General features: G+C 38.5%; 1 protein-coding gene across 6 annotated transcripts in view; it reads left to right on the forward strand.

Annotated features, from left to right (window-relative positions):
• The window catches only part of CD44 (CD44 molecule (Indian blood group)), a 123,700-nt gene that overhangs the window by 72,159 nt on the left and 27,607 nt on the right, over window positions 1–23,934 (forward strand). For 3 of the 6 annotated variants that reach the window (XM_015410297.1, XM_015410298.1, XM_015410301.1), the window contains exons 5-11: window positions 2,121–2,324; window positions 5,338–5,418; window positions 9,490–9,603; window positions 15,854–16,021; window positions 17,653–17,874; window positions 21,016–21,195; window positions 22,349–22,429. In XM_015410297.1, the coding sequence (XP_015265783.1) occupies window positions 2,121–2,324; window positions 5,338–5,418; window positions 9,490–9,603; window positions 15,854–16,021; window positions 17,653–17,874; window positions 21,016–21,195; window positions 22,349–22,429 (1,050 nt within the window). The remainder of the gene's footprint in view (window positions 1–2,120; window positions 2,325–5,337; window positions 5,419–9,489; window positions 9,604–15,853; window positions 16,022–17,652; window positions 17,875–21,015; window positions 21,196–22,348; window positions 22,430–23,934) is intronic. The other 3 variants (XM_015410299.1, XM_015410302.1, XM_015410300.1) reach the window with 3 other exon arrangements.

Genomic DNA, 23,934 nt, shown 5'->3' on the forward strand with positions numbered 1-23,934 from the left:
CGGGAGAGGGACGGATCGGGGCCGTAGGAAATGGGCGCGATCCCACAGCAACATCTGGGAATTGTGCTGCGCCCGTTCCCAGCCCGTTCCCAATCCGCCCCTCCCGGCCAAACCCCGCAGCAAAAAAGGCCGCATCACTGCCGGCCGTGGGATCGCCGGCGCGTCTTTCCGCCGGGGCATCCCCGCCCCCCGGCCGTACTGCGTCTCTTCCTCCCCAGCATCTGATCGTGCCGGGGAGCAACAACACCGCGGCTCAGGGGATTGTGGGATCCCGGCACGGCGTCTCTTTTTTGGTGCGGCTTTTAAAAGCCGCACTTTGGCCAGTGTTTTCCCTGCCATGTGGCAGGGACCATGGTCAGCTTTATTTTGTTCTGATTGACAGTGGCTCTCCAGGGTCTCAGTTTTCACATTGCTTGCTACCTGTTCCTTTATTTGGAGGTGCTGGGTGGTGAACCTGGAACCTTCTGCATGTGAAATGGGTGGTCTGCCACTGAGCCAGGGCCTCTCCCCAATTTCTGTATAAATTTTAGAATAGAATCTTTATACATACCTACATACATACATACATACATACATGTGCATCTATATAATAATACTTGATTGCAATTTGATGGTATAAGTATTTACTTAATTTGAAACTATCAATAATCCACCTGCAAGAATCAGGTTTTATCAGTACCGAGTTGATTAAAAGCCATCCATATTATTATTAAACCAAATTACAAAAGAAGTAGTACCCTATTAATCAAACTTACAGTGGTTTGCTGTTGCCTCCTGGCTTTGTTAGGAATGGTATAGCCTCCACAACTTACATGTTAGAGGCAGTAACAAAAAGTCAAAGAGCACACTCATATTTCTGCTTTCTGCTGCTTATGTAATGTGCGAAATGAGAACTTTACCACTACGGTAGTGGCCAGAGTTTGTGGCTAACATTACTATATAGCAGTACCGTGTGCACTGGTAGCACTACATACATTAATAATGTGTGCATACTTCCTTGCATGGTCCCATGGGATTCATATGCTTGTCCTTCATGTGCACATTAAAAAACACCAGCAATTCAAAGCATGGGTGTACCTCCACATCTGCTTTTCTGACGCTTCTTATAACATTCAAGGCTATCCTCAGAGGAATCTAGAACGTGCTAAGAGTTGTATCCTATCCTCTGCTCAACTAATGGCAGGATCTTCCCCTGATGCAAGAGGCTTTTCTGAAGGTAGGAGAGCCTCTTACGTCTAAGGAAGGCTCCCTCCTCTACCAGAAAATGACATGGTCATTAACTCAATGTAGTGGTAGGATACAACTCTTTACATGTAGCGTAAGTTACTGTCCTGGACTCTTAATGTCATGTACATGATGTATATTGTAATTAACAGCATGGATCAGGATACAGACTGGTATTAGCTTACTATAATGCTAAATAAAAATTTAATAGATTTTTAATATATCTAAACATTGCCACAAGTTTCTGTCAAGAACAGTGAAGGAATAATAAGAAGCAGTGGTTTTTAGTAGTTTCACAGTACATTTACAGTTAATAGACAAGTTGGACAAGTTTCATCATTAAATTCTTTCTTTCCCTGGAAACCCATAAGTGGAATCTTTCTTGGATAATTTAAAGCTAGCAAATTGTGCCAAGAGGGGATTGGCCTATGTATCCCTTCACGACCCTCTGAAGCCAGTAATTTTATGTGTTTCCCACAGAAATCAAGTTTCATAACGCTAACTGAGGGCATGGTCCAAAGTTTGGTGGGCCCTAGTGCATTTGCAAAGCTCTGCGTATGTAGAGACTTCTTTATGATGCTGTATGTTGGAAAACCTTTTACTGTCTTTGCAGGCTTGTTTATTACATATTTGATACATTCCACAGTTCTTGGGTCAAGAAACCTATTCCATGCACAGAATACTTTGTGTAGACCAGAGAGAGTTGTATTCCAAAGAGAGCCATATACTAAGTTGCAACTTCCTATGTTGTATATGTAACCACTTATTGTGTCAGCCATTTGTAATATTCTGTTACATAATTAGGATAACTTTACCTCTGCACACTTTGGTAATTTACCACCGGCTAATGGTCATCTATATTTAACCAATGTAAAATGGCATATTCTTTCTGACAGAAATTTCCAATGCTGATGGAACACGATACATTGGGGGAAGCCTGTACACAGAACTGCCACCAGTTACTGATGATGACAGTAGCATGGGCAGTGGTTCAGCAAATGACAGAGGAACAACAGATCCCAATGTTATTACATCTGGTATCTTCCACACCAGCTTTAATGAAGGCGCTACTCAGTTTCCATATGGTGTTCATCCTACAGGTATAACTGAGATTTATTTATTTATTTCCTTCATGTATAAGCATGCATTTCTCCCCAGTGAGACCCAAAGTGGCTGACTTCATTCCTCCGTTTTATCCCCACAAATATCCTGCAAAGTAGGTTAGGCTGAGAGCGTGTGCAAGATCACCCAATGAGCTTCAGTAGCAGAGTGGGGATTTGAATGTGGGTTTCCCATGTCCTAGTCCCATATACGTACCACTATGCCACAAAATTAATTAAACAGTGGGGGCCTGCAAGGACTTGTGAGGGGCATCCAGGTTTCCACTCCCCCACTTTTTCCTCTTTCCCTTCCCTGAAAGTCTCCATAGTCTTCTCTTCTTCCAACTCACCAGCTAACTTACCTTTATCTGTACCCCTGTCTTCAGGTTTTTCCCCCCTTTCCTACCCCTTGCAGCCTCTACCCAGGAAAATTGTGGCCCAGTTGTGCGGCACAGACCATCAGGCTGGGCCCAGTTATGCAGTTAACGAACCTGCAAGGATGGAGGAGAGACTCATTTTGTTCTGTATCCCCTTCCCCAAACTATTGCCTCTTTCACCCCTCTTGGCAACCTCCATATCCTTACCTTTCCTTGCTTCCTTCTCACCTTCTGACCCACCCACCCACCTATCTACCTACCTACCTACCTTTTATCTACCACCAATCTTCAGATATATTTATTATTTCTATCCACCTTTTTCCCCAAATGGGGCCCCAAAGCAGCTTACATCATTCTCCATTTCTCCATTTTATCCTCACAGCAATACTGTGAGGTAAGTTTGAGTGATAATGTCATCCCGTGAGCTTTCATGGCAGAGTGGCGATTCTAACTTGAGTCTTCCAGATCCTAATCTGAAACGCTAACCATTACTCCACACTGGCTTTTGTGGGGTGGCTGCTGTTGAAAGTAGTAAGCTGCCAAGCCTGGGTGAGTCATACAAGTTCCCAAGTAGTTGCTGCCAGGCTTGGCCCTGATGAGTCCCCCTCAAAGGCCAAAACAGACCTGGAAAGAGCCGTGCCCTCTCACCCTCCCTTTTATTGATAGAAACCAAAGCTAGACGAGTGTATGGTTGTCTAACAATGGATGCTGAGGGCATTTTTTTAAAGTTACAAGCACAGCTTTTATTATTCTGGGGGTTTTAACCCCTCCAATTTTTTTTTTTTAAGATTTCAGATTTTTCTGCAAACTTGGGGTATTTTTAAGTCTTGTAGAAAGATCTGCCATGTCTGTTCATGGTTCCACTTTCTGGATTCAAGTATCCACAGATTTGGTCTTGTTGAGAATTAGACATATTGATGATGTGAATAGCACCATTCCTTTCTGTATTAACATAAACAAATGAAGTTGAAGTCATCTGGTCCAAACTGTTAGTCCCACTAGCCCAGCAATGACAAATTCTAATACTGTTTTGCAAGGATAAGCGTTTTTAAGCTGCCAGAAGACTTCTGGTTCTCAAACTTATTACTGTCTATCAATGGTTTTCTGAAGTGTCATGCAGAAGTTTTTCTCAGTTCTCCTACTTGTGACTCTAACTTGTTAAACTCACTTAAAAGTGCTCAACATTTTCTACATTATCTGCCTGGGTTTTTTTTAAGGCCAGCAGCCTTAAGATAATCCTCTTTACCTCCTCATTCCCCAGGCCTCATTTAAAGTAGTGTGGTACATCACACATGCCAGTCACAAAGTCTGATGAGATACAGCTAATTTTTCAGGGCAACCAAAATGATATCTGAATTCTTGCAAACTAATGTAAAATTGAAAGAGTTCAGGAACCTTTCTAGGATATATGTGGCTTGCTGCAGGAGCAGTGAAGAGTTGAGGGTGCTTTCCACATGGGGACAGCAGTGGTAACAGGGCATCCACATGGCAAGTTTCCTCACGTTTTCCCTGCCCCAGTCCCCTGGCAGTAGTTACCACCATCTGTACCACTGGGGATTTTCCATTAGGAAACCCCTGGCAACCGAATATCATTATAACATTATCATAATCTGTATATCATTGCAGAAATCTAAATCTATATAAATATAAATATCTACATTGAAAAAGGCTAATTTAATTTTTTTAATTTTTAAAAAATTAAAGCTAGGAATTCCGGGAACCTCATATGCAGATTGTTATAATGTTATAACAATATTAACTGACATGGTCAAAGCGATGGTATTCCCAGTAGTCATGTATGGCTGCGAGAGTTGGACTATAAGGAAGGCCGAGCGCCGAAGAATAGATTCTTTTGAACTATGGTGCTGGAGAAGACTCTTGAGAGTCCCTTGGACTGCAAGAAGATCAAATCAGTCAATCCTAAAAGAAATCAACCCTGACTGTTCCCTGGAAGGCCAGATAATGAAACTGAAGCTCAAATACTTTGGCCACCCAATGAGAAGGGAGCACTCACTGGAGAAGACCCTGATGTTGGGAAAGATTGAAGGTCAAAGAAGACGGGGACGGCAAAGGATGAGATGGTTAGACAGTGTCATAGATGCAACGAACATGAAGTTGAGCAAACTTCAGAGGACGGCGGAAGACAGGAGGGCCTGGCGAGATCTTGTCCATGGGTTCGCGAAGAGTCGGACTCGACTGTGCGACTGAACAACAACAACAAAACCACAGTTTTGTGCCCACACCGGAACCACCCAGGCTTCTCAGTAAAGCAGGTTTGAGAAAGAAAAGCTGGGGGAAACCCAGGAAGAGCATGAATGCACCATGATGATGTGGGGAAGCGGGAAAAGAACTGCACTGCTGAAGGGCATTGATCCGGTAGTAAATAACCCATGTAAAACATTCCTGGGTGGGCAGGTGACAGCAGTGAGGCAGTGGATTTACTGATTTTTGATCCTGACAAACAGCTCTGAAATATAGTTTTTCCCCCTGTACTTTGAGCTTAAATCATGATTCTTATTCTAAATTACATTTAGCACAAAGTATCATATATGAATTGAATGTTGATTTTCCCATAGTTTGTGTGATGGCTCAGGAAATGAAAAGATTACAAGTAATTATTTCTATTTATTATGCAGATGAGTCTCACCTACAGAGCCCTGATGATCCAGAGGACCACAATGTAAATCATGATAATGAAGACCAAAATCCTAATAAGGGTAATATAGTACACTTTCAATATCTTACTAAAGCATCTTTTAGTGTTTGACCGATATTCAGAGATGCTGTGTAAGGATGCTGGAACACAGGCTGGTCTGGCTCATATGCTGTTAGCTGGTTGGAAACAGGGAGCTGACTTTTTAGTAATTCATTTGACTGTTTCTTGACCTGTTCATAGCTGTTCAGCAGTTTGCTTCACTATATTCTTTCCTGACAGATAGATTCAGGTGAGTAGCCGTGTTGGTCTGAAGCAATAGAACAAAGTTTGTGTCCAGTGGCACCTTTTAAGACCAACAAAGTTTAATTCTGGGTGTAAGCTTTTGTGTGCATGCATGTGAAAGCTTATACCCAGAATTAAACTTCGTTGGTCTTAAAGGTGCCACTGGACTCAAATTTTGCTGTATTCCTTCATAACAATGTATAATAGTGCAATCAGCTTTTCACACATGCATCCCCATAGAGTTTTATTCCCACCTTCGTTTCTGTGTGACTGCTTTTTAAAAGATCAGTAATGGTTATAGCAAATGTGCAAACTATCATTTTGACAATCTATTGTATGTTCGACTAGTTCCACTGAGTTCCAAGCTTTCACTGTTTTAAAAAAGTAAGTCTCTAGCCATTTTCACTGTAGAGATACACGGGAAAAGATGGACCCTTCAATAAAAAGGGCTGAAGTCTTACTTTTTTTGGAGGTTTTTTTGGAGGTTGGGGTAATGGCCGTTGAGGCAGCAAAAAAATGCAAGGAAAGTAGCATCTGATTGTTAAGAGTGCATTAAGATGAAAATTTTGAATAAGTGCTATGGTTGTTTTTTTTTAATGGCCGTTTGGTGTGTGTTTAAGTAGTTCATATCAATGTTAATGGCTGCCAATCTGTTTGAATTGGCAGCATCTTTGTGCTTACACAGTTTTGCAAAAAACCTGATGCAAACCTGTTCAACTGCTGTTTGCAGTCGTTCGGCATAAACTGAACAGATCAGTTGGGCTGCTCACATCTAATCGACACCTTCGAACACAGGAAGTTCGACTGTCGAACATGTTTGGGATGAAATTCTTGGCATCCATTCAGAAATGATATTGTTTCTAATTGTTCAGATATGCAAACAAGTGTTTTTGGAATGGTTAAACTAGAATTGAATCCTGGGGATGATCACTAGGTGATGTGTATGTACATTATTTACCCATCCCACCAGCATATCAAATCATCTGCTGTTAGTCCTTATGTATGATAATTCTGCCTAGGAGAAGGAAATGGGGAATCTTATGGGCATGATGTTTACACTGTGTGATATTTTATATATGGTGGTGATAGGGTCTGTGTATGCCTGAGACTAACTCAGTAAAACTGCCCTAAGCAGACAATAGTTTCTTATCCAAGTTTGGATAATCATTTATACTCTATTGCCTGAATTTTTTCTGGAATATTTTTCCTTAGAAAATTAATGCATGAGTATTAATGTATTCCTGAAGAGCAAAAACACCATACTATATACCTGGCTCTGATTAGTAGGTCTTGCAAGATAGTCCAACTGTGCTTATAGATCCATTTTTTTACTCAGTGTAGAGTATATTGTCAACATTTTTTATAAAAAGATTTTAAGGATGATTTTATGGTTGTGTGTGTGATTTTGAGGAAATTATCAAGATCATCACAACATATATGCACCATCACAATATATACACACCCACACCAGTTCAGTTTGAGATTTTGTGATATGACTATGTGTGTTTGTGTAATTATACAGAGGCATATAGATATATGCATGTTCTCAGAACCATTGTCAAGGAGATGTTTATATTTTTCCTAATAATCATTTTAATATGAATTATTACTTTTAGAGGCATCTTTATGCAATGGCCAAACCTGCCATTTAAATTTGGCTATTTTCCTCTATCATGGAAATGTGTTCCTATTTATCCCTTGCATTGTTTGGTTACATTGTACCTTTCTTGAGAAACTGTTTTGAGGATTATTCTTAGACTTCCTTTTAGAAGTCTTGATGCATTAGTAGTATTAATGGAGTAGACTATTTGTGTTACCTGCATGGACATTTCTTTGAATGGTATCGCAGACTAAGACAGCTTGCCCTGCTTTCTTAAACATGAAAATATAATTTCATTCTAAACTATTTACGTGATGTGATGTTGAGGAAAAATTGTAATTGGAAGCAGAAAATGTGACGGTGGTCACATTCCTGTATGTGGTCTGTATCTAACATGGAAATAATAGAGAGAGAGAGAGATGCCATCAGCTGCACCAGGAATATATAAGGATGGTGAAATGATGGTTTGATATACAGATGTGCAAAAACTCTTTTCTTCCTTATATGGACATTTCTGCCTTCATATATGCTGACATCAGATTTTGAGACACTGATCCCTAAAAGCAAATATAACTGTTGTCTATCGAAAGTGTATTATTTACAGTTGTATGGCAGATCGAAAACAGACAGCAGTTCATATTGGTATCATTGCTAAACATTGTATGCAGCATTGGCTTAACTACATTAAAACTTGTTGATTTGTGGGGAGGGAGATTCTGGAAACCCAACATTATAAAGATACATGGCATCTGCAATTTGTATTCTTGGTTTGCTCGGTTTTTGCAAATATAGGAACTACACAAATTAGATATTCAAATGAAATTTTTGAGGAAGGCTGGCAAACTCATAAATTAGATATGGCAACCATTAAAAGGGCAAACTTATGGTCAGTTGTAGAGGGTTAATTGGCAAAACCACTTTTTAAAAAATCTAATTTGTATTCTGAATGTGGTCCTTAGCTGTAAGCAACAAATTATTCCTTATACATTATGTGGATCATTAAAGCTATTTTAAATAGTAAGTACTACAGCTGCAGTTGCCAATTCTGGCTTAGAAAATTCCTTGAGATTGTCTCAGTGGAGGGGAGAATTGAGAGGGGAGGAGGTCAGCACGGGCTGCTATTTCCTTCAGGGAAATGATCTCTGTAGTCTTGAGATCAGTTGTAATTTGGGGAGCACTCTAGGCCCAAGAGGTTGAAGTTGGTAACCCAAACTGCAGCTACTTGATCTACATGCTTGGCCTTTTCTCCCCAAATCTGTTCAGTACCTAGATCCAGGGTCATCATTATCCTGTGGATTAGTGCCAATGTGGTGGTACAATCAATTTTTTTAACTCAGTCTCCCTCTAAGCTTTGTTCTGCTTTGGGTGCACTCGTGTTGCTTTTGTGTTGGTACAACACTTGGATATTATAAGGTACTTCTCATGCTTAATATTTCCGTCTTGGCAATTGCTGTTTTGCCAATTACCTAGATTTTAAACAAGCATCCAATATGCCCCGTAGTATATTGTATGTACAGTTTCTGTACCATTATTTTTCTTTCATGCCAACTTCTCCACCAGATTTAATTATATTCCAAGGCTAAGTCTTAAGCTGGGAAGGGGTCTTTATGAGCCACTTCACTATGCTGGTTGCTTTCCTGGGAATGAATGTACCTGCACTTTATCTCACCGTTTATGGCTGATATCAGAACATAATGAATATGATTGTATTGGAGAACATCCACAGAAGTTGTTAACATTTCAGGCTAGGTGCAGGATACATTTAATTCCTTATGCATGTTTTGGGAGTTCAAAGCTGACAACTAAGAATTACTTTTCTTTGAATAAATGGCAAGTAGTCTTCAGAAAAATATTTGCGGATTTTTATAGCATGAATTTCTTATCCCACTCCTCTGCCTTTCATTCCATTTGTTAAAATGGAAAGTTTCAGTTTCATTCCCCCCCCCCCATGAGATCTTCCTCTTCTCATTGAAGTGTTCCTCTTCTCAACAATTTCCTCTTTCTGGATTGTTGCTTCTTTTCCTGTTATCACTGAGATCCTTTCCATTAGATTTACATCTCCTCATCTTTTGGTGATGTAAATGAATGGATGAAAAAAGGACTAGTGATAGCACTAGACCTTTTCCTCTGCATTGCCACAAGGAGAGGACCAAGACCCACCCCATTATGGGATATATTTATCAGAAGATCTCAAATTCCTATTTATTTATAATATTATGGGAAAAAGCAATAATCCTTTAACCATGACAGATTTAGACTCATATGAGAAGCAAAAAGATTCATCCGAAGAACTAGAAGAACCTGGAAATGAAGGGGACAAATACGATGGCGGGGAACAACTTTATCCTGGTTCTCCTGGTTCTAGTAAGCATAATTCTTTTTACTGAGGTACTCCTGAAAGTGGCTATATCTCTAGTTAATAGGCTCTGATTATTTGCTGTTTACTTACTTATGTTCCCCAAACCTGTTCAGCCTTTGAATATTTATTTGCACTTAAATTGTACAATTCCTTTCATGAGTCCTTCCTGGTTTTGCTGCAGGAGCTGATTCATCTCTTTGTTCTCATCCTGGGATAGCTCAATTTTCAGGCTACATTGAATAAAAACAAGACCACTAATTCCATTCAGGAACACTGAGCGTGAACCTTGCCTCTGAACTAGTGGAGAGTGGTGACAGAAGATAATTTATTGACATTGGTGGCACAGCATGTATTCAGTATGTTAGTTATTCTGCCATCCTTACAGATAATGAGGTATCAAGATATGGGATTAATCATGAAAACTCTACACAAGTTCAACAAGTTCCTGGAGATTCCTTTTTGTTGTGGCAGTCTGAAGAACATCAGGGAGTGGGCAGCACAACATCCAGCAAGGATAATAATCTTACCTGAATTCTAATCAGTGCAGTGTCAAACATCTGGGCCAAGAGACCAGTTGTCATCAAGATAGGAAATTATTGCCAGTTTTCCTCACATCTCCTGGGAAAACAGGACTCAGACAAACACTTCTGAGGCTGAGTCATCCAACCATTTGCAACAAGAGAACTTGTGCTCATGCCCCGTTAACAAGAAACGAAGCTAGTGTTTGATTGTCAGTGTCACACATAAAATATTGCTCACGTTGGCTTTCAACACATCCCTGTCAGTAAGGTTTTTCAAGCACTTGCAGTAACACTGCATGTTCTGTTGGTACTGGTAGCCTCGAGTTCTGATATCTGTGTGTGTGCACAGCAAGTAAACTGCACTTGAAGGCGTTAGGCAACTTGGCTGAATTATTTCACTGCCATTCTATTGCTTTATTCCAGTATAACAATGCCTCTGAGCCAGAAGGCCTTGACTTGCTTGGCTTCTCATAGTGGTTTCTGGAAAAGGTGTACTTGCATAAGGTGCAAACTTTTATTTTCTCTTTCCATTTGCTTCCATTGGAGACTGGAATTAAAGGATTGTGGTCAGTCCAAATGCTTTTTTAAAAATTATGCTGTGGCTGACCATCTTTTCTTTAAAATTGTCAGCGTGGAGCCTGCCTATAAAAGCTGCATGTGAAACAGATAACTGACTGCACAACTAAAATAAAATCTTTACTATAGAATGCAGTTTCAGTAAGCATTTCTTAATGATTTCCCCAAGGAAAAAGAGAAAAAAACCACTTCTATACAATTCTTTACTTCTAGCAGTTCGAAAGCAAGAAATTGCAAGTACATAAATAGGTACCACTTTGGTGGGAAGGTAACAGCGTTCCATGCGCCTTGGTGTTTAGTCATGCCGGCCACATGACCACAGAAACGTCTTCGGACAGTGCTGGCTCTTCGGCTTTGAAACGGACTCGACTGACTTTCAAGCAAGGGAACCTTTACCTTTACCTTTTTATACAGTGACTTGCCTTGCATATGCTTCCTCGCATTTGCTCTGTCATTTATTTCAATAATAGGTTTTTAGTCATAGCTCTTCCCCTTTTAGTTCTGTGGCTCTCCTTCTTTAGCCTGCAGTTAAATCTTCATAGCTATATATATCTGAGAACTGTCACAAAAGCTTGTTGACATGAAATCATTATCTTGTCAAACATTCATTACTGCAATTCCCAGGCATTGTTGAATCCAGAATGGTGTTGTTTTTATCTTTCTTCATTACTCAGATAATTTTATTCCTCCGTGGTTTGGTTCAGTAGTGTTCTGATAATTTCCTGTCACGTAGCTACTGCTGAACAAAAACTGAAATCAGTGGATAGTTTCTGAAGGCATCCTTTAGTCTTTAATTCCTTTTAGTATTCTTCCATTAAAAATTTGGTTTCTTTTGGAACTAGAAAACAGTGATATTTGCAAACTACCATACAGACTCAAGGTTTTTATTTAATTCTCCCTCTTTAAGAATTCTAGGCTCTACCAGCCATAACAGTCTTACTAAAGCAAATCCAGACTCTAATCAGGAAAAAAATAGCTGCCAACAAAATAGTTCCCTTACTGTCCGTGTTCCTTCTAAGATGTGCATGTGAGCAGCTGCTCATTAACACAGGAAGCCCCTCTGAGCAACAGTCTTGAGCTACATATGGCCTTCCACTGCCCATTTCCCATTTTAAGATTACAGCAGTTAGATTCTGCTCAGGAAGTGATCTGCTCCGCTTGGGGTGGGGGAATTTAGAAGGGAACATTGCTTGCAGTGCTTTATGAGCAGCGAAAGGGACAGAAAATGGGCAAAAATGTCTTGAATGGACAAATTGTTGGTTATCCTTACACATATATCTTTGTCAAGAAAAGATCATCCTTTGTATAGGACCATAATAAAGAGAGATGTTCTGTTGGCAAAAGTCATCAGTAGGGTTGCCAGCCTTCAGGTGGGGCCTGGAGATCTCCTGCTCTTACAATTGAAGACAACAGAGATCAGTTCCCCTGGAGAAAATGGCTGCTTTGGAGGATGGACTCTCTGTAGCATTGTAGCCCGCTGCTGTCCCTCACCTCCCCAAACCCCGACCTCTCTAGGCTGTACTCCCCCAAATCTCCAGGTATTTCCCAACTCAGAGCTGGCAACCCTAGTCATCAACCTTCTGACAAACAAACCTTTTGACACAGTTGTATCATCAGGCTTTTTGGCAAATGATAGCATGGTTAGTAAGATGGTATGAAGCAGGCTTTGGGTTCTCTGTTAGGATACTTGACTTCAAGCTCTACACCCCAGTTTAGTAAATCAGGCAAAAGTACTTTTATTATCAAAGAAAAGGCAAGGGAACCTTGATTAACAATAATTAGATGAACAAAGGAAAATTTAATGTCCTTCAATGGTTGCCAAAATACAAATAGTCATTAAAATCAGCTGAAACTTACTCAAACTCCAAAAGATAGGAAATATCCTGCCCAAAAGACACGTGCTTCCTTTCTGCCCCACCTTTTTGGCTTTTATCCTCAGAAGGATCTGTTAAGATGCTACCCTTCCCTCTAGCCAGTCTAGCTGTTTAATTAAGATATCTCAGCTGTGCAGCACTTGGGAAGCTAAGAACCGGGCAGTTCCTGCAATGACTGGCAAGGTCAATCCTCCCCCTCCTGTCCTCATTCAGTTCTTCAGAGTTGCTGTTTTACATACAAGCTGGTCTCTTCCTTACAAAGATATTTAAGGGGATTATATCTGTTTATAAGTCTACAAGTCTAAACAGTCTACCCAGATCACTATCATTAAAAGTGATTGTAAGCCTAAGAAATAAATGAAAATGTTGTGGGAGGTGGTAGAAAGTTTCTATGGGAAACTTAACACGGTCACAACGGATTTGATCTTACAAGACGTGCAGAAGTCTCTACATCAGAAATTCTCAAATTAGCAACCCTTCTTGGGTGGGACACAAATGAAATCAAGGAACAATATGTTTCAACAACTAGTAAGGAAACAGATAATTTTTTTTTTTACAGATTCTCACCTTGCATCTCTCTTCAGAAAACAAGCGGGCTCCTTAGCAATCTATTAGAAGGTAAAAAATGCCTTCAAAAACAGAATTTCCACTACTGGAGAAATAATTTTCATAATGACAAGCAAAACAGGTTCAGTTGCCAGTAACTAAACTTTGAAGGATTGCTGTCCAATTGTTAAATATTAATGGCGTGATAAATGCTTTAAAATTTACAAGACGTTTTGTGCCAACTTTGTAACTTTTTCTCCTGTTATCTGAAGAAGTGTTTTGGCTTGTGATAAAGGCTACAGATGAAATGAGGAACTTTGGGCGCCTTTTCCTGTTGCCAAGTTTGCCAGGTCTCTAGCTGCAGAGTTGCCAAATTTGCTGGGTCTCTAGCTGCAGAGGTGCACAGCAGAGGCGAGATTGTCGGACTTCAAGGCTAGATGTATAATTGCTGCTGAGCTGACTAGCTGCTTTTTCTGTGAAGTTTTTATTTTGGTTGATGATTGGTTGCAACATTATATGTACATTTACTGAGCTGATTAGCTGCCATTTTTCAAGAAGTAATAAGTATTTTTTATATAACATAAAAAACAGGTGCAGGATGGCATGAATTTATAAGCTTCGCAGGGATTTAAAACTAATTTCATGCCTAGGATATTAAAAAAACTTTCTAAAGATGGACAAGAGTTTTGGCAGTATTTCTAGTCTTTCTTCAGTGACAAAACAATACATCTATTCTCTATTTTATCTTTTGTCTCTTAAGTAGTGTGTAATGTTGGCATAGTTTTCTCTTTCTTTTGATGGTATGATGGACAGAATACTAATCTGCAAGATAAAAGCAGTTGCTATAAATTTTATGTACTTCACTGTAAATCCTCAAGATCCAAATACGTGCGAGGTATACCAACTGTGAATAGCATCATGGAGGCATTGTAGGCACCGTTGCTCCTTAAAACACAAGTGCACATGAACCCAATTGCAGCCCTAAAATGAAATTATTCACATTTGATGTATCTCTTGGGTGTTCACATCTAAGTACAAAAAAGATTGTAGGGACCAATAAGGGTACCAGAATTTAAGCAAAGGGAAAAAACCTCCAAAATTGCTAACTTTACCTCTTATTACAGTTTATTTGGCATTCTTACATTGTTTTTGGCTTTATGTTGTTCATGTCAGAGCATGCTCCTTTTCCATGCACTAAGCTATCTTTTGCATTTAGATTTTTAAAAGTTCCTCTATAGATTTTGGTAAATTTCCCATTGTTTCCAAAACAACAGATCAGATTCCTGTGAGAAGTTGTTGCCAAGAAGTGCTCTTGGAACCAACCCTACTTTCTTGAATTAAGAGCGAAACTCATGGATGTTAAAGCTCTTTCTCCTTTCCTCATACTGTTGACATACCAGCTGGTTTATGTAGGAAGTTGTTGACGGACAGTAGTTTAGTTAGGAAATGTTAGTTCAACAAATAAAATGATCTCAGCTCATTGAGCCATTGTCTGAACAGCTGCCAGCCCTCATGATGGTTCGCATGAGGAAACCTCTACCCAAGATCATTGGATTTACTCCAGGCAGTGGCCCAGTATTGGTTACAAGGAGGTGCAACAGCCCTCTGAACCAACTTCGGGCAAAACATTTAAGTGTTAATTATTATATCTTATAAAAAATACTGCGTGAATAAGAAGACCAAAATAAAAACTTCACAGTGACATCAGAAATAGCAAAGTAACTGTGAAAGGCATTACCTCACCTCATTATATGTATTTTTAAAGAGGAAAAACTTGCTCTGTTCATGAGACATTTAGACTTCTTGGTGGTAGCTGTCTGATTAATTCTAAATCAATATGTAGAATCATAGATTTGGAAGGGACCACCAGGGTCATCTAGTCCAGTCCTCTGCACAATGCAGGAAATTTACAAATACCTTCCCCACACCCCCAGTGACCCCTGTTCCATGCACAGAAGACGATACTGTGTTAGGCATTTTCATTGGGAATGTCTATTGTGAAATTTCCATGTACTTGATAGGTATTTTTTGTTCTACTTTGGCTTCTTTTGCATGAGATGCAGGTATTTCAGGTCATATTTTACCTCTGCTAGAAACATACTGAACATACAGTGTCTATGGCTTGATAGTACATAGAACAGTATTGAGGCTAGGAATAGAAACTGTTTAACATCCTTCAGTTAATCATGTCAAGTATGTATTAGCATGATGTAGTTTGAGGTCAGACTCAAATTATGTTCCAACCTCAAAGGGATGGTGGTTAATGTATGTTTTGTGGTGGCAGCGTAAGCTGTTCTTTTGATTTAACAAGAGACACTAAGTTATACTGACTGTTGATGAAATTGTTAGGTTTTCTTCATGATTATTTGTTTGATTTTCTCTCATGAAGATTAAAACACAATTCACTGGTATTGGTCAGGATACTTGTACTCATTTGGCACTGTTTGTGCTCCAGTAGTTCTTACTATACCTGCTACTATTGGGAAAGCATGGTATCAGCGGATTGAAAGTTAGTGATATTGTTCTACAAATAATAAATGTCACTATAATTCTTCTATATCAGTGCAACTCAAACTCTGCTCAGGAATTCACTTGCAATGAACATGTATATGCGAACTGCCCATTAAAATATCAGCAGAATATACAGGGTTTCTCTCCTCTTTCTGATAAATTCTTGAAATAGATTGATGAGCAATGTCAGTTATTCGTCAATATAAATCCAATCATTGTTACAACAGCTGTGGTCTCCAGCAGTGATGTCAAACATGAAGACTCAACCCGTGACTCATTGATACATGTTGTACACTCTGGATGGGACAATGAAGTCAGATACTCAGCAAATGACACAAGGGATGGTACGCTACCTGGAACTGTTCCTCCAGGTGATGGTGAACATTATTCTACAGGTACCAGTATAAGCATATAAGCATGATCTTGAAAGTACTGCCTGCTTCAGAAAAGAATAAAATAGAGTATGTTTTTTAAAGTATTGAATTATAAAACTTAAGCATTGGAAGCACTGTCTAGTTCTTATTGCTACTACATCTGCAATTAATATAGTTTATTTTTTTAAAAAAGGAGTGGATGCTAAAATGCACATTTGAAGGCATTAATTCCAGATGCATTCTGCTTCATTTACCAAAACCATGAAACCAAAAGCTCAAGTATTTTGGTTTTGACTAAGCAAGAGTGAATCATAAAGTACCAGCCTGAATTGATTTTGGTCACAGAACACTGTTGTAGGTTGCAGAAGTTCCAAACTACCATGTCATCTGTGCCCAACCATATTTTAAAAGTGCTTTCATATGTCACAAGATCACAAGATTTAACCTCCTTGCTAAACTCACAGTCACTCTGGCTAGTTTTAAATGTGACATGAAATGTATGTGCTGGATACACACTTGGAAGTCACTCTGGAAAAAAAGGATGAGTTATTTCTTGGAGCCAATTAAATTACCATTCAGTGTTTTACATGAAACAAATGCTTTCAGTCGCATGTAAATTGGTACTACATCCATATTTAGGAGGCAGAGAGTTTGTGCAATGTCAATTTGTGATACCTTTCCACATTTAAAAAAAAATCAAATTACTATATGAAAGCATCAGTGCATAGATTTATTGAACATTAGGGCATTAGTTTAGCATTAAGATTAAAGTTAAGATTAGAATATGACAGATTAATAAATTCTACTTCCTCATAATAATTTCCATGACATTTTCTGCTTTCTTTACACATGGTGGCTTTTCGGCATTTTCTTTCATGGATGGAGAACTACCTTACTTTCCTTGTGTTCTTGGTGTTTTATGTTGGGTGCCGGTTACAGTATTTATCTAAGGCATGTTCTCTGGAACTTCTTTGACAATCATCATAATGTTTCACACATTATGTTCTCTGCTGAATGTTGGGAAAAGAGTTGACTCTGAAGGATATATCTGGTGCTAAGGTGGTGGTACCTCAAGATCTTTCTTTCTTAATTTCTTTGGTAAACAGCAACACCTTTAAAGCCAAATAAGGCTACACCTGTTGAAATGGCTCCACCCCAACTGTAACACAAAACGCCAACCAAAATAAGTGTGAGCTGAAGGAGGAATTCTGGATTATCTATCCAAAATTTGTGGCCTAGTGCCTGAAACAAAGCCATGAAGCCATGAAGTACAGTGTCAAAGTAAAAGAAGAAAGGGAAGATAAACAAGAGAATATTTATGGACTTTTAAGATGCGTAAATCCAAATTGTACACAGCCTTGACATCTATCAGATACTTTGACAGGTGAATTAGGGGTGTAAGCTGTTGACCCTTGGTTTCTGACTATGTTACCTTTACATTCACTTCATGTGTTGCTACTGATCTCTGGGCACTGTTGGGAAAATCAGCAACTTCTGGAAACTGAAATGATAATGAGACATTGTGGAATCCAATAATGCTTTCCAAAATATTATCTACGCACATTCTCCTTTTCCTATGAGCATAAATGAAAAAGCAACCCATGTATACTTTTTACAAGATAAAGAGAACAATTAAGTTGATTGCTCTACAGGCAAAATACTGGAACTGATTAAAAACATCATTGTAACAGCTGTGTCGTCCAGTGGTAATTTCCTCACACAGAAAGTATCAACTCTGCATTCACAAGATGGTGTTCATTCTGGATTGGAAGCTGAAGCCTCATTTCCTACAAACACGACCTCAGATGATTCGCATCTAGGACTTGTTCCTTCAGATGAAAAACAAAACGATCTGGAAGAAGATTTTCATGCAGGTATCATTATAAATAATGGATTATCACGTCATGATTAGAAGTAAATATCAATTTTAATTGTCTACTTTCATATTCTGATTCAGATTGTCCTAGAGCACCTGTTAACTTAAGTTTTCTTTCCTTCAGTGAGTCTTACTTGTGCGGAAGGTATAAATTCAGAGTAAACTGTGAGAGTTGCTTTTGTTCTGTTTGTAACTATTATTGTAAAATAGTGTTAAGCTGACACACACACACTTCCCAGCTTCACCACTTTGTTTACAAGCAGTTGGAGGGCGGGAGACAAAAGTGGTGGCAAAATGGTCTTTCCAACTGCCACCTGTTTACATAGTCATTGGCCAAGCAGCAATCATATTTTTTCCTACTGCCAGGTGCTATTGATATTACTTTTGTCCTGGGAGGATGGATGGAGACAGGAAGCATTGTTTTTCTCAGGGCTTTTTTTTGTAGAAAAAGCCCAGCAAGAACTCATTAGCATAATACGCCTCACCCAACAGCAGGAACTCATTAGCATAATAGGTCACCACCCTGAAAGTGCAGCTCATTAGCATATTAGGCCACACCCCATTCCTTCCCTTGGCTTGCCCAGGCGCCCCATGGCTGCGGAGAGCCCAGGCAAGCCGGCCCTTGGACAGGCCAGGGTAGGCATAGGGAGGCATTTAAATGCCTCCCCAATCCTTCCAGAGCCCCCCTGGCCCACCCACCTCGGAGTCACTGGGAGGGTCGCTCTCCAGGCTTTCCCTCTATAGCCACGCATGCAGAGGTTTTGGCTGTAGTGGGCATGGCCAACTCTGAAGCCAGCTGGAACTCCGTTCCTGTGCGTTCCTGCCCAAAAATAGCCCTGGTTTTTCTCCTTTACTCTGATGAGACTTCTTGGGAGCTATACACACAATGAGATTTGGCTAGATAATAATGTCTGAAGCCTTATCACTCAAGTAAAAACAGGATAATAAAAAGATTGGTGCCCAGCATAGAGGAGCATGATTTCCTTCACAGCCATGACATAAGAACATAAGAGAAGCCATGCTGGATCAACCCAGTGGCCCATCCAGTCTCATACTCTCTGTCACACAGTGGCCAAAACCCAGATGCCATTGGGAGGTTCACCAGCAAGGCCAGAACTCCAGAAGCCCTACCACTGTTGGAAGCATCACTGCCCCAGACAGTGTTTCATCTGTACATTGTGGCTTATAGCCACTGATGGACCTCTGCTCCAGATGTTTATCCAACCCCCTTTTGAAACTGTCTATACTTGTAGCTACCACCACTTCCTGAGGCAGTGAATTCTACGTGTTAATTACTCTTTGAGTGAAGAAGTACTTTTATCTGTTCTTAGCCTACTGCTCATTAATTTCATTGAGTGCCCAAAAGTTTTTGTATTGTGAAAAAGGGATAAAAGTACTTCTTTCTCTACCTTTTCTATCCCATATGACCATGCCACCACAAGAAAAGTGAGAGAGGGGGGTGTATTTCACCAAGGCCCTCATCCCCCCCCTCGGTTGGGAGGTTTTTTAAAAAAAGGTTTCAGCTCAGCTATAGTTTAATTTTTTTTGCAGTCAGTAATTTGTACATTACATTTTAAAATAATTTCACCACAACATGAGTAGTAGGTTATGCTTTTTGTGTTACAGAGCTGCTATATTCACGAATGCTTCCTGAGCTATAATTTTTGTTCATAGGAATATTCCTGTTTCCTATCAGTTTAACATGCAACAAAAATGACAGTATCAGTGTGATTTATACCCTTTTCTTTTGTGAGTCAAACATGGATATACCAAAAGTTTTGGAATAGCTTGACAAACAGTGCTTGGCTTTCTAGAATTAGTAACAAAAGTTAATTTTAGTGAGTAAACCACCAGTTAGGTGATCAGTGCTAATTATAAGCTCAAAGGATGTGTTTGTTCTTAAAATCTCTACTATTCCTCAGTAGCATGTTTGCCAAGTGCCTGATCTGAAAAAAACTGGAATAGTGGTGATCTGTCTTCCAGTTTTAAAACCCTTTACTCATAACACCTAGTTATCCTTTTCCAGATTTTCCATTACATCCAAATTCTTCTATTTTGGAATCCTAAATACACAAAGATTTTGATATTGCTGTGATTGTTCATTAGCTAATTCAGAGGTTATTGTAAAAGATCAGGGTTTAAGTAATATTTAACTTTATACCATTAGAAATATATTGCTTTTAAAATGGGATTACTCAGTTCTGATGTTCTTCTTTAACCAAAGTAGATCTTTTAATAGAAAATGTCTAGGAATGAAGGGCTCTAAAATGAACACATATTTATCTGGGAAATACCATTATTTCATATTCACCAATCTTTTAGCAGTATAATACAGTTTTAACTTTGGATTCCTGAATCCTTGACTAAGTGTATTCAAAGCAACCGTAGAAGGCTTGTCCAACCATATGAAATTCCTAATTAAATTTCTCCAACCATATAAAGTTCCTAATTGATTTTCCCCAAGATACATAGATATGTACAGTCCCTTGAAGTGGTCTATTAATAAATCAAATAATAATTTTGGTAAAACAGATACTAATAATTCTGCCAATTCATGATAAAGACAGTATTTGCCAATAGCTCAATTCTTCTTCAGTTTTCAAAAGTAATTCATGATTATTATATCCCAACAAGGACTCTAAATCTTGCTGGATCCAAATTGCAGGATACTTAACTGCAAGGGATGTCAGATATGTTAAGGCCTAACCATTCAGAATTTGCTTAATTTGTTTATGAGATGATCGTTCTGTTCTGTATAGCCATAATCTCAGATATAAATGTATATATTTTGTAGGTCAGATAAGTGATTAAAATAATGCCAACAATGTTCAAACTATGTAGAATGGCACAGTCTCCTTAAAACAGCAGCTTCTTGTTTATGGTGAAACTTCATTGTGCACAAGGACCTCTTTGATTCTACCCCAACTCAGTTCATTAGAGGCAGCAGCTCTATGCTTGCAAAGGATTGCATGCTTAGAGCTCCTCCCAGTTGAAGTAAATGGGGAATTTTGTATGCATGGTACCTCTGTAAACACATAACAGAACCCAAAGATTTCTGGATAAGAGCCATTATCTCCTGGACATCTGAAAATCCAGGATGAAGGTATTTATTTGAGCTTTATTTGCCATGGTTCAACAGCAGTGTTCGTCAATGGAAGTGCCAAAGATGAAGAATCACATCAAGATCAGTTATTATCAGTTGATAAACCTGGAGGGAGGAGAGGAGGAAGCTCTTCCACAAATAGAACAAGCCATGATGTGGTACAAATACTTATTCCTCCAAGTGAGAGTGACCGTGAAAACAAATCTGCTCAAACAGGTACTTCTAGTAGGACTCAGTAACTCATGTAATCTTACTATGTTTCATTGGAAAAGCAAATTCTCTTTCTCTGTGTTGGTAATGAGGACTTGAAACCAATTTTTTTAATGAACTGTGGCCTCTAATTTCTTTTAATATCTTGTGAAATACCTCTGAAATTTAAACGTTAGGGTCATCCGATCAGCTTGAGTTCATAAGATAATATGAGCCACAGCCAACCCTTTTAATAATATGAAGAAGGGGTCTGGTCATCTAAATAGAAACATGCTTTTGCTGTAGCAGGAGTAGTGTTAGTTATAGAGCTCATTAGTAGCAAAATTACTCTTTGTAGGGCCAGCATAGATCTCTCAAGCAGCTTCAAGCTGCCTGATCGCCTTGTGTGCTTTGTCCCCTTCCTACTATGAGTCATACTGTGTGCTGTGCCCCGGCCCAATCAGTTTAAATGTACTAGGTCTTTATTCTGTTGCATTTAAAATACGTGATTTCATTCAGCCAAATAAGTCATTGGTGCACATACAAGAAGTTTGTATATGTGTTCTTTATAATTTTATTCCATCTTAACCTTTTTTCTTATTCAGATCTTAATACACATTCTTGGCTTGAAGCTAGTTAATGTCACAATAAATTATAGCAGCAGTATAGGAAATTACATTGTGCCTCTCCCTAAGTCTAAGAAATGTTGATTCAACAACTTTTAAATCATGATGTTATTTCTGCAAGTATAAATACTCTGCACCACAGCCTATAACTGTTTATTAATTTGCATTCTGCTTGTTGTTCTCGTCACAATATTTATGGAACGAACTGTTTTCACAGAGGCTTTGTGGCAAAACACCATGTGAATGTGAGATAATAAAAAATCTCATTTGCAAGTGATGCTTAGAACCTAGTTGTCTGCAAATAACAGAAGTGTGAAATATTACTCTATAGCAGTTAAAATTTGCTTTAACGTTTCATAATTTTGAATAATTTAATGTTTTTAAAGGGTTTATCTAACACATAGTAGCAGAAATGTGAAAGTTCAAGATCTGATGATCAAAGAATAGTCTTCATAAGGAAAAAGTTCTAGGAGTTGATCTATAAACATTAAGATGCCCAATTAATTAGTATATTATTATGTGCATGGTCTTCTATGATGGTGACTAAAATGAAGACTCAAACCAAGATCAACTTCCTTTGGGCAGTGATGGCAGATCAAGTCAAAATGAACATGAGCAGGAATCATCAGATACAGGTACTAATACAAATAATAACATGTATGGCTTCCCAGGCATACAGCATTATAAGCTAATGTCATAAATTATAAGAAACTCTCCCTGTCAACTCCCAGCAAAATACATAATTCAGAACACGGCACAATGAATACATACAATGAGTTAATCAAAATTTGCCAAGTTATTTTGACCAATCATTTTGGGGAGAAGATCTTTGTACTGGTGCATGTTTATCTCCTAAGGGAGAAAGGAGAGACTGGTTTGTAACATATCAATGAGTATTACTAGCTACCACATAACCAGAGTAAAATGTGTTTTCAAAATTTGTAGATATGCTACTTAAATAGGTAACAGGTAACAATTTTGATGTCAGTGAAAGAACATAGCAAGAATTAGTATCAGAATATAGTCACAATTGTTCATTATAAAGCTATGAAGTATTTAGTTCACATTTGAGTGTTTTTTCTTTCTATATCATGAGCTTAACAAAAAAACAATCAAACTAATACTCTTTGTACTAGTCTCCAAACTGTAGTATATATCAAGGCCTAGTGTTAAACAAAACTGACAAGGTGAATTCTTTCTGTATCAAAATGACCATTATCATAACAGCTCTGACTTCTCATGCTGGATCTAAACATGAGGATACATTCACAGATTCCCATTCTCTTGTTGATCACTCCAGTTGAGGCAATGATAATATGCATCCAATAAATAACATTAATGATGACGTTCTGCACACTCTTAGAGCATAATCGTTTTCTGCTGCTAAACATCTTTTTGTAATTCTGACAGGATTTACTAAGCACTGGGATCATCTAATCAATATTTATGTTCAAATCTTTTCACCTGCTTCTGGCTTTATGGCTAGTGGTTCAGTCCTTTGAAATATTATTTGTTTATTCTTTATGGATGTGGTTTAGTGCAAAAGAGGTGTTGCATATCAGAATTGTTTCTAAATATTAGCATTTTTGATATATAATCATATGGGATTGTTATTAATAATTATTATCAATAATAATACAAACAATTATTCTGTAGGAAAATAGTGTGAGTAATCTTACATTAACAGGAGGCATATTCCTTTCATTTGCCTTCTTCATTAGTAATAACTATAAACATCTTTGTTTTATTTGGAAAGTATTTCTAGCCAGACATAAATATCTATTGTTTGTGCCATTATTGAGATTTTCTTACTATTTTTTCCTGAATCTTAGTACAGAATTGTTGTTTTATATTCACTATATACCTATCATTATAGTGACAGAAATTTTTCATTTAATCCCTCCATTCTTCTGTTTTTACTTGCCCCTTCTGGTGTCAACCACATCTCTTCTTTCTCACTTCCATATTATAATTTGCACCAAACTTTGCACTTAGTCCATATGATTAATATCAGTGTTGAAAAGCAGCTACCATACCAGTTAAATACATTCTTGTTTTTTCTCTTCAGTTTTAATTGGGTGGATGGTTTCCTACAGAAGCCTGAGAGTTACCCAAAGTCTGTCATCAGTAGTCAAGTTGT

This window comes from Gekko japonicus, unplaced genomic scaffold, assembly GCF_001447785.1.
Source record: "Gekko japonicus isolate JY-2015 unplaced genomic scaffold, Gekko_japonicus_V1.1 scaffold1323, whole genome shotgun sequence".
NCBI classification, from domain to species: domain Eukaryota; kingdom Metazoa; phylum Chordata; class Lepidosauria; order Squamata; family Gekkonidae; genus Gekko; species Gekko japonicus.